The sequence below is a fragment of the Elephas maximus genome, chromosome 17 (genome assembly GCF_024166365.1).
Source record: "Elephas maximus indicus isolate mEleMax1 chromosome 17, mEleMax1 primary haplotype, whole genome shotgun sequence".
NCBI classification, from domain to species: domain Eukaryota; kingdom Metazoa; phylum Chordata; class Mammalia; order Proboscidea; family Elephantidae; genus Elephas; species Elephas maximus.
Window position 1 is genome coordinate 83,139,514 of NC_064835.1, and position 12,019 is coordinate 83,151,532.

General features: G+C 39.4%; 1 protein-coding gene across 1 annotated transcript in view; it reads right to left on the reverse strand.

The window, feature by feature from the left end:
• The window catches only part of SLC9A2 (solute carrier family 9 member A2), a 147,877-nt gene extending 143,901 nt beyond the window's left edge, over window positions 1-3,976 (reverse strand). Inside the window, exons 1-2 of the mRNA XM_049856372.1 lie at window positions 3,912-3,976; window positions 3,663-3,768 (exon numbers count right to left, since the gene is read on the reverse strand). Coding sequence (XP_049712329.1) covers window positions 3,663-3,768; window positions 3,912-3,976 — 171 coding nt within the window. The remainder of the gene's footprint in view (window positions 1-3,662; window positions 3,769-3,911) is intronic.
• Between the last annotated feature and the right edge of the window lie 8,043 nt (window positions 3,977-12,019).

Below are 12,019 nucleotides of genomic sequence, written 5' to 3' on the forward strand. Positions count from 1 at the left end.
CCCAGGCCTACTGAATCATTCAGGGTAGGGGGAGGGAGAATGCAGATAAATCTGTGCTTTGAACAAATTCCCCAGGTGATTTTTATGCACAAGAAAGTTTGAGAACCATTAAGAAAAAGTGTTTGTCTAAGAAAGCATGAAATAATCAAGTACTGTTTCACATATGATTCCCCAGCTCTTAAGAGAAAATTTTTAGTGTGTCAAAATGCCTAGAAAACAACTCTATGAACCTTTCTACTTGTCTGATTACTTCTACAGGAAGACAGTTTAAAGCTGGGCAGCAAAAAGAAAAATATTCATATTCTTTTCAACTACACTTAATGATATGCTCTAAAATGGTAACATGTAAGCACTTTTGGAGACCCTGGTGGCATAGTGGTTAAGTGCTACAGCTGCTAACCAAAGGGTAGGCAGTTCGAATCTGTCAGGCCCTCCTTGAAAACTCTATGGGGCAGTTCTACTCTGTCCTATAGGGTCGCTATGAGTCAGAATCGACTCGATGGCACTGGGTTGGGTAAGTGCTTTTGAGTTTGTTTTTTTTTTTAATAATAATATTTGAAAAGTTCCCGTTAAGTTGTTACTAGCTCATGGTGACCCCATGCATGTTAGAGTAGAACTGTGTTTTCACTGGTGGATTTTTCAGAAGTAGGTCACCAGACCTTTCTTCTGAGGGGCCTACAGGTGGACTGTAGCTGCCAACCTTTCAGTTAGCAGCCAAGTGTGTTAACTCTACTTATTTCAATAGGTACGGCTTACTATGCTTGCTTCAAGCCAGTTCAAGTTCAGCTAAAACACTGGTTCAGGCCAGTTTTTAGGTTTGGCTTGGATTTGTACACAGATCTAAGCCCTTCTAATTTCCTTTTAGCATGAGAGAATTAGAAGTCCCTCTTTCCCTCAAAAGCCTGTTTCAACCACTTTGCTGATAGCTGGAACTCATTTTTTGGAAGACTCAAATGTTGGTGTTCTGGTAGATTTGACACAGCAAAATGAAAGGTACTGATTTGCAACTTTCCTTAATGCCTATTTTGATCAAGTGAGGGGTGTAGGGGTGTGGGAGAGGCCTGGAGGGCAACAAGGGGCTGAGTGGCTTCAGATAGCCTTGTCTACTTCACCATTTTTCCCAGGTTCAGCCTTGCTGTTTTGGGTTTTTGTTTTTTTGTCTTTTTTTTTGCCATGCTTTGCTCTGAAAGGAGTCCCTGGGTGGCACAAACAGTTAAGTGCTGGGTTACCAGCTATAAAGATGGGCAGTTGCAATACACCCAGAGGTGCCTCGGAAGAAAGGCTTGGCAATCTGCTTCTGAAAAACCAGCCATTGAAAACCCTGTGGAGCACAGTTTGAATCTGACACACATGGGGTTGTCATGAGTCAAAATCGATTTGACAGCAGCTGGTTTGGTTTTGGGTTTTCCTCTGACAGGAAGGGGACAGCCATTTGAAGATGATGGCTGGATGCTACCAATGGCATAACTCCTGGAGCTAAAGACACAGCTTGCTCAAAACCTGGTCCCTTATTCAGAAAGCACAGAAGGAAGATTGTTTCACTCTACCCAGATAATAGGTCAAACCAGGGAAAACCGATTAGTCCATCAAAGCCTTGTAGCACAAACTATATTTGCTATACCGAGAAGAAAGGAGTTCTATTTTAGTTACTCTGTACCTCCTCCCCTAGCTGAGTTAATTAAGGGTCACTCCAGGATTTTCAGAGTTTTCTTTGGTGGCTTCAGAGAGGAAAGATAGGAGGTGGCCTTGTACAAACAGGAACCTCACCCACAAAGCCAATCTCAGATTTCAGCCTCAGTTCTTTTGCCAGCTAAAGCACCCGCCTAGAGCAGGGAGTGGTCCCTTGTGCCAGGCAATTCACCCTTAGGGGAAAGACAAAACCCCAACAAGCAAGGACTAACAAATGATAATCTCAGGAACAACTGGTCAAGCTAGCTTTCAGAGTGGAACAGGCTCTAAGTCCTAATTGCTTATCGCTGATGATAACAAGACCAAACATGGGGAGCTGGACCTCTAAGGTGCAGGCACGGCACATACTCAGGGGTCATCCACAGTCTTTCTGAAATATTCCTGATGACTCCCAAAGGTTCCCTTGGTTCCTTCATAATTTATAGTCTGACAGTGTCAACCCTTTTGGCAACTCTTGTAATGGTCTTTGGGTGCCACTTAGTGCTTCCATTCTTAAGTCTCTTACTGCAATCCCAAATGTGAAGGCATTTTCTAGGAGGATATGAAGAAGAGCCAAATGGAAGTCCAAAAGGCAGAAAGATTAATAAGACATTAAACTCCAATCCAAACCAATTGCCATCCAGTCAATTCCAACTCAGAGTTGACCCTACAGGACAGAGTAGAACTGCCCCATAGGCTTTCCAGGGCTGTAGTCTTTACATAAGCAGACTGCCATATCTTTCTTCCATGGAGTGGCTGGTAGGTTTGAAACACCAACCTTTCAGTTAGCAGCCGAGCACTTAACCAGTGTGCTACCAGGACTCCTTTAAAAAGAGATTAAAAATTCCAATTGATTCTGACTCATAGGGACCCTTCAGACAGAGTAGAACTGCCCCATAGGGTTTCCAAGGAGCAGCTGGTGGATTCCAGCTGCCAACTTTTTGGTTAGCAGCTGAGCTCCTGAACTGATATAGAGGAGGAAATGGTTCAGTTTGAATGGTAAAATTAGGGACCAAATTAATGAAACAGGTATAATAGATCAACTGAACATTGAGGTATAGATTGAATTTATGCTGGTATAGCTGAGGGAGAAGGAAAAAGATCACCACTTAATCTTGAAACCCAAAGATATTTGGGATGACAACTATATCCCACTGTTATGCTCGTTCTGTGTATTTTAGCATGAAAGATATTTCACTCATCAGCAGAGATGTAAAAATACTAAACAAAATATTAGCAATACAAATCGAAGAACATTTAAAAAGATAATACATAACAACTAGGTGGTTTTATTAAAACCCATTGCCGTCGAGTCGATTCTGACTCACTGTGACCCTATGGGACTTGGGAGAGCTGTCCCATAGGGTTTCCAAGGAGCGGCTGGATTCAAACTGCTGATCTTCTGGTTAGCAGCCAAGCTCATATATTGATTGAGCTTTCTAATGATAAACCAACTTTGCATGCACTTAATAAAAAAGGTAAACCACCTTTTGGTTTTATTAAGAGCATGCAAAATTGGTTTATCATTAGAAACTTAATGTAATTCACCACATTAAAAAACGGAAGAGAAAAATCCTTTGGAAGAGTTGATAAAGTGCAAACATTATTCATAATGGAAAATTTCCCATCAATATAACATAAAGGAATCTCTGTAATCTGACAAAGGAATACTGAAATAACTCACTCAAACAAGGCCTAAAACCAAGCCACCCGCAGGATCCCAGGGATAGAGTAGTAATTTAATCGCCTGGCAGAACAAAACTCGGTATTATTTGGAGAAAGCCAGCAAAACACAGTCTCTACAGAGCATCACCCGAAGTGACCAACTGTTAGACGAATGTAGAGACCAAAGCCTGTAATCCTTAATCAAGAGAAAATCCAGAGAGAACGCGCTGAGGAGCAGAGCATGGCCTGTGTCCCCTGCGGCCTTGGGCGGGTGGGGAACTGGGGGGCCCGGCCACGACCCCTTGCCCTGCGGGACCCAGAGCCCTCACCCTGGCTGCCCATCCTGACCTGATGGCGGCCTCTAGGAGCCCACACTCTGCTGGCTGCCAGGTCTCCGGCCCAGCCCAGCCTTGCAAGTGGCCGAGGACGCGGCACCTTAGGGAGGTGGGGGTGGCAGAGCGAGAAGCCAGGCAGGCCTAAGTGGACGCAAGCTCAGCCACCTCTTCAGGCCATGCACCCTGAAGGTCCTGAGGCCCGGACCTGAGTAGCTGCTCTGTCCCCATTGGATGATATGCCACCTCGTCCCGGATAAAGGCCTCGAAGGCTCGGAAGGCGAGCAGAGCTCCATCGGGCAGTTAGTCATCGCTCTACCAGACCTTGCTACTGAAAGAGAGACATGGTGGAATAATGTGCCACGTTTGACCAACAAGAAGTGCCCACTACCCTTCGAGGACATTTACTGGCCATTTATGGGAGGCCTGAGTATATAACATGAAAAAGCTGTTTTCAACACCCACCTCCGCCCCTCCCAAACATCTTGTTAGAAAACTTTGGCTACATTTAGGCCTTCTGGATGTAAAGAGGCTGCCACCGATGATAAAAGTGGACTTAGGAAATCACACCTCTTGGAAATGTCCGTTTGTTTTAAAAAAAAAAAGAAAGAAATGTCTTCTGGAAGTGACTTCAAATGTAATCATTAGACACTTCTAAAAGCGACATCAGGAGTGACACATGCCCACATTCGTTCAGCGGGTTAGAGGAAATGGAGCAGAAGGTCGTGAGGAAGACAAGAAGGTTCTAGGCCAGGCTGGTCATATTTAGAAGATATTTTCATATTACAGCCATTGTCCTGTGTACATGTTATTCTACTACTCTATATATATAGTTGGAAACCCTGGTGGGCAGTGGCTAAGTGCTATGGCTGCCACCCAAAGGGTTGGCGGTTCGAATCCACCTGGTGCTCCTTGGAAACCCTAGGGGGCAGTTCTACTCTGTCTTGTTGGGTGGCTATGAGTCAGAATCAACTCAAGGCAACAGGTTTGGCATATATAGTTGACAGTAATAAGTACTTTTTTGAAATAATCTAGTTTTTTGGGATGTTCTTAAGTGCCTGATACATGCTTAAAGCAGAGGCAGTAAAAGAACACATTTTGTAAATTTATTTTTGTTAAAATTCATGAAATATTGGGCTATTTTTTTTTTTTTCTGAATGGCCAAACCATCTCTTGGGGGAGAAGGGCGGAGAAGGAAGTGGAAAGGGCTCTCTGCTGGTGTGTTTGTAATGAGGCACGATTAGCCACTGTCCCTTATATTGGTGCATTTTGTTTTACTTTTCTGTGTATATCGTCTATATAAAGGACAAATGAGTCATAATTTACAACATCTAGTCTCTAGATGTTAAAGAGATTGCCAGTGTCTGAAAATGTAGAGTTAGTAAAATTAGCACATTTTGTACACTTTGTGTTGAATTCACAGGCAAGTCCGTCTTCTGTAAATGACTTTTGGATACGAATTTGTTCAACCACATGTAAGCATTACACATGCCTGTACTTGTCTATTGGATTGGTGGTGGAGAGAAGGAAGTGAGGAGAGGGAATCGTTTAAGTCCAAAATGGGCATATTTAGAAGACACCTCAGATTATAACCATGGTTATACGTGTGCAGTTTTGTTTAATAGTACCGTGTATATAGTGGACAAGTAAGTTCTTATTTGAAATATCTAGTCTTTCTAGATGTTTAGAAGTGCTCGGCGTATTTAAAAGTAGAGACAGTAGGATAACACTTTGTAAATAGCTTTTTAAAATTGATGGGAAAATCATCTTTGGAAATGGAATCGATAAACACCTGTGTGAGCTTGGTACTAGTTTATTGCTTGTTCATTGGATTAAGGGAGATGGGAGGGTAAAAACTGCAAGAGGTGTTTCCTTAGTATGGCCTAGAACATTTCAGGTTATCCATTGCCCTGTACTTTATGTACCTTTCATTTCACTTTGCTGTACTGTATATATTGTGTATATATTGGACAAATGAGTCCTAATTTTATAACATCTAGCCTCCAGATATTAAAAAGATTGCCAATGTATGACAAAAGTAGAGTTAGTAAACTCTATATGTATGTTTTGTGTTAAAATTCATAGAAAGGCTGACTTCTGAAAATGACTTTTGGAAATGAAATAGTAAAACCACATATAAATGTCACAGGTGCCTATACTCATCTGCTGGGTTGTGGTGGAGAGGAGCTGGAAGAAGTGAATGGTTCTAGACCAGAATGGTCCTATTCAGAAGACACGTTCAGATATAACCATTGTTATGTGTGTGTAGTTTATTCAACGCTACTTTGTATATAGCGAACAAACCTATTAGTTGTTTGAAACGTCTCTATGAGTCGGAATCGACTGGGTGGCAATGGGTTTGTTTATTTATTTATTTAATTCTTTCTAGATGTTTAGAAATGCACAAAGTAGGTTAAAAGTAGAGACAGTAAATAATATTTTGCAGATATCCTGTTGAAATTCATATGAAGTACTGTCTTTTGGAAATGGAATGGGCAAACCACCTCTCTGAGCAGTACTCATGATGTTGGTGTTGGTTCACGGCGAAGGGAGGAGCAGGTGCAGAGGGCCCTAGTATGTTTATAGTGAGGTAAGATTAAGCATTGCCCCATATGTTCCCTGGGTTTTGTTTGACTTTGCTGTGTGTATAGTGTATATAAAGGTCAAGTCCTAATTTTGCAACATCTAGTCTTCCTAGATGTTAAAGAGGTTGCCAGTGTATGCCACAGTTAGTAAACTAACACATTTTATACACTTTGTGTTAAAATTCACAGGGAAGACAGTTCTGAAAAATAACTTGCAGAAGTGAAATTGTTAAAGTTCCCTCTAAGCACTGCAGATGCTTTTATTTGTCCACCGGGTTGATAGAGGTGAGAAGGGGAGGGATTCTAGACTAGAATGTTTGTTTAGAAGACACTCTGAGGTTACAGCCTTTGTTACAAGTGTGCAGCCGATTCAATGCTACTGTGTGTATAGTCGACGAACTTAAGTCTTTATCTGAAACATCTAGAAATAGTCTTTCTAGATGTCTAGAAGTACACAACATATGTTAAGAGAGGATGTAAAATAACACCCCTTAAATATTTTTTTCTGTTAATTCATAGGAATGGTTGTATTTTGGGAATGGAATTGTAAAACTTGATGTCTTGGAGGCAGTATACTGGGTAGTGGAGGCGGGGCGTGGGTGCTGGGAAAGGAGGTGCAGAAGGATGGCTTCTATGCCCATGAGTTAGATAAATTCAGATTGTCTAAACATTGTTTTATATGTTCACTTTAGTTACTATTGCTGTATATGAAAGGACAAACAAGTCCTAATGCCCAAAGTATGTTAAAAGAAGAGGTAGTAAAACAATCTATTTATAAATGTCCTTTGGTAGTTTATAGGAAGGGCTGTCTTCTGGAAGTGGTCTTTGTTAATCCACCTCTTGGAGCTAGATGCATTTCTGTCCTTAGTCCTTGAAATGGTGGAAGAAAGAGATGATGAAGGGTGAAGGGAAAGACTCTTGTCTAGTATCTCCATATCTAGAAAAGTTTTAGATGATAACCATAAGTCTATATGTACATTTTTAAAACAGTATCCATTTTTATTATGGACAATGTTTATTATTTTGCACATTTAAGCTTTTCAGATGTCTTGAGGTGACAGTGTATAATAAAAAGTAGAGCTAGTGAGTTAACCAATTTGTAAATATCTTTTTGTTATAATTAATAGAAAAGCATCTTGGACGTGGAATTTTTAGACCACCTCTGAGCAGTGTACATCCGGATTGATTAGGTTGGCTGCAGAGGGCCAGAAGGAAGTACAAAGGGAGAGATGTATGCAGATGTCTCCATGTATATACACATATACATCTATGTGTATATACATCTCTTGGCTGTACTGTAGGAATACATTGTTAAATGTTAAACACCTTGCTAATATTTTAACAGATCTGAGAATGCATTCTTTTAGAAGCATTATACTTACTGTACTCCATTGCTTTATATTTCATCTTAAATTGAGCATTAAGGGAATGTAGCATTTTAATTATTTAATTGCAACTCTGCCAATATCTTTATCTAGAGGCCTGTTACCATTTGTGTTTTTTATGAAATTTTTGTCCTCAGGAAAGGGTGGATTTCTTTTATTTTCTTCCTGATTGAGTCAGTGTAGTGTATTCTTGGTTGTTGAAATACTCTTGGCTTTGGGTCTTTGAATCAGTAAATATTCATGATGTGTGAAAAAGCATGATCCATACTGTGTGACCTCAACCATCGAAAAATGTATGCTCCGTTGTGTGTACATACGTAGGATGTAAAAGGACATGTCAAACTAACCAAATCATCAAAATATTTCTTTTACTATTTATTAATTTCTTTAAAAACAAGTACCTAATGCAAAAACAAAAAATAATTATACAATATTTTGGTTTTTTAACATACATAGAAAGAAAATATATAAAAATAATAGCAGAAAGGATAGAAGAAGGGGTAAAAGGAATTATATTGTTAAGAGGTATGTGGGTGTGTGTGTGCATGTGCACACATGTGCACACAGTGTTCATTCCAGAATATGATGTTAAGAATGCTTATCATAAGTCTCAGTGCAATTACTTAAAAATAGAAAAACCTAATAGAGGAGATAATATACAATATTAAAAATGTGCAATTAACCTCTCACCCCCCCAAAAAAGGGCAGGAAAGGAGAAACAAAGGAATAAAGTATAGATGGGACTAATAGAAAATAAAATAGGCTTAAACTCATCAGTAACTGCATTAACAGCATATTGACTAATTAAAAGTCATAGGTAATCACACTGGATACAAAGGCAAGAATCAACTATATACTACAAGAACTTTACATTAAATATAAAGATATAAACAGTTTTAAAAAACAAATATAAAAAAGAGAAATACTCTACATCATCATTAAGTGTAGAAAAGTGCTTTGGCTGTATTAATATTAGAGAAAGTAGAGGTGAAGCAAAGAATATTAAGGAGATAACAAAATATATTTTGTAATGCCAAAAAGTCAATTCTTCAGGAAAACACAAAAGTTCCTAATAACAGAGCTGCAAAATAAATAAAGCAAAAATAAACAGTAATTAATTTTTAAAATTCCATAATCATCATTCAAGATTTTAACAATTGATAGAACAAGAAGAGAAAAAAATTAGTAATGATATAAAAAACTTGAACAACACTATGAAACTTAATCTAATTGACATTTGTAAAACAACATACCCAGCAAATGCAGAATACACTTTATTTTTAAGAAAATAAGAACATTCACCATGATGGATTGTATGCTGGGTCATAAGGCCAGTCTCAATAAATTCCAAAATATTGAATTAATTCAGGATGTGTGCTATGACCTCAGTGAAGTTAAGGAGAAATTAATAATGACAAAATATCTAGAAAATGTCCAAATACTTGGAAATTAAGCAATACACTCCTAAATAACACGTGATTCAAGGAAAAAATAACAAACGGAATCAGAAAATATTTTGAACAGTGATATTGGAAAACTTGCGGGATGCAGCTAAAAAAAAAAAAACTAAAGCAGTGCTTAAAGAGAAATTTATAGCTTTAAATGCTTGTATTAGAGAAGACGAATGATCTAAGCTTCTACCTTAAGCTCATAAAAGAAGAGCAAATTAAGCCTAAAGTAAGTAGAAAGCAAGTAGTGACTGTGTGAGTATAGATAATGTGAAATAGAAAACAGACCACAATGGAGAAAACGAAGAAAGTGGAAAGTTAATCCTTGGAAAAATTAATAAAATCAGTAAACCTTTAGCATGATTGGTCAAGAAAAAAGGAAAACACAGATACTAAACACTAGAGATTCTAAAGTCCAAAATAGTACAATAAGGTGATATTATGAAGAGCCTCATGACAATAAATTTGACAACTTAGATGAAACGAGAAAATTCATTGAAATATGCAAATTACTAAAAGAGATTTAAAAAGAAATAGAGTGTTTGAATGGAATCCTGGTGGGACAGTAGTTAAGACATTGGCTGCTAATGAAAAGGTCAGCATTTCAAATCCATCAGGCGCTCCTTGGAAACCCTGTGGGGGCAGTTCTACTCTGTCCTATAGGGTCTCTATGAGTTGGAATTGACTCAGTGGCAATTGGCAGTTTGAACCCACTCAGCAGTGACATAGAAGAAAGGCCTGGAAATCTATTTCTGGGAAGACTACAGACAAGAAAACCCTCTGAAGCAGCTCTGCTCTGTACTACACGGGGTCACCATGAGGTAGAATTGACTCAACAGCACCAGGATTTTTTTTGTTTTTGTTTTTTGATCTATCAAAAAATTTAGAACACTTCTATTTTTATTCGTCCAGTTACCATTGAGTAATGAAGTTAATGAAAGATAAACAAAACATCTGTACTGAAGAATACAAAACACTGCTATGTTAAAGAAGACCTAAATAATGGTGAACACAGCATATTCATTAATTGGAAGGATGATTATTTTTAAGACAAAACTTCTCTCCTAAATGAGCTATCGATTTACCACAATACTAATCAAGATCCCAATGGGTATTTTTTATGGAAATTGACCAGCTTGTCCTAAAATCTATCTGAAAATGCAGAGGGGCAGGGATAGCCATGACTATCTTGAGAAAAGCAACAACAACAAAGTTTGAGGACTTAATTTCTCAGTTTCAGATTACTATAAAGATACAGAAATACCGACGGTGTGATATTTGCATAGAGAGAGACAATAGTTCAGTGCAACAGAAGAGAGGGTCCCAGTGTTCATCCACACATAGAGTTATTTGATTTTTGACACAGGCACCAAGACCTACCTGGTCTGGGTCAAGTAGGTCAAAGTGGGATCCGTAAGAAAACCCTACAAATTCGAAGTGACAGGGTTATGGTGGCCCCACCCAAACTACCAGCACTGGACAACAGGTGGTATGAAAATACATTTTAATGACAAGCTACAATATATTTACCTGGTATAGGTGGGAGGTAAGGAACCAAGAAAGGCCTGAGTTTTCAGTTTGCTGACAGGAGACACTCTCCCCACCTGAACGTGTCACATTTTTCACTAGAAGTGTTTCTATTATGCTCCTGAAAAAAAGGAAAAAAAAAGAAGCTAATTGCATTCCAGTACAGATTGGAGAATACTTTTAAAAATGACATTGTACTAACTAACCGTCTGCATTATTGAAGTGTCAAGGGAAGTTTGAAAGAAGTTTATATTTTGTTTCGAACTAATACAGATATCCCCCTGCTTTTCCAAAGTTCTCTTTACACCGCTTTGCTTTTATGAAAGACCCAGATTAGCACCTGTTTTCGCTAACCAAAAGAAGTCCGAGGAGGATTTTCGTTTTCACGCGAAAAGCAAAAATAGCCTTCAACGTTTGTTTTGTAGCGAGTCTTTCAAGAGAGCGGGCACCCCAAGCAACGAGAGTGGCGCCGCCAAGCTTCTCCCCGGGGAACTACACTCAACATCTCAGCGCCAAGCTGCCATAGCTTTGAATTGTGTCTTTGAGCATCCGTGCTTTATCTCGATGTATTTTGTGCATTCATTCGTTAGCAAGATGTGTTCTACGGTATCAAAGAGCCTGAGAGAGCTCGTAAAGGTTTTATGTGTTATTTGGCATGATTTCGTAGGTTATTTTTTGGGTCTGGGAATGCTGAAAACTTTTTTCCATGTAAATTAATGGTAATAGCTTCTTTGCATTACACCATTTCCACTCACAAAAGGTTTCCTTGGAACGCTCTACTTTCCGACAGTGGCAGAAACCTGTAATAGCAATTATCATTTGTTTAGCAGTTATTATTGACAAGCAGACCAGTGGTCCCTGGTGCGCAGTGGTTAAAACAGTTGGCTGCTAACCGAAAGGACAGTGTTTCGAACCCACCAGCTGCTCTGCCAGAGAAAGATGTGGCACTCTGCTTCCACAAAGATTACAGCCTTGGAAGCCCTATGGGGCAGTTCTGCTCTGTCCTATAGGACCGCTGTGAGTCGGAATCGACTGGGCTGCAATAGGTTTTTCAGGTTTATTGACAAGCAATACCATGAATGCTTTCCAAGCACTGAATCTTTTAATTTCCCAACAGCTCATATGACCATCATCACCATTTTAGAGATGAGAAAATAAAGGTCACTTCCCCAAAGTCATACAACTGTGAAGTAAGTGCCGATGTCAAAACCCAGGCAGTCTGACTCCAGAGCCCAAATTCAACTCTAGCCTGTATCTGCCTCCTCAGAGGCAAACATTTTGACACCTCCTCTGGGCATTTAGGAGCCCTGGTGGAACAGTGGTTAAGAGCTACAGCTGCTAACCAAAAGGTCAGTAGTTCGAATCCACCAGCTGCCCCTTGGACACCCTATAGGGCAGCTCACCTCTGT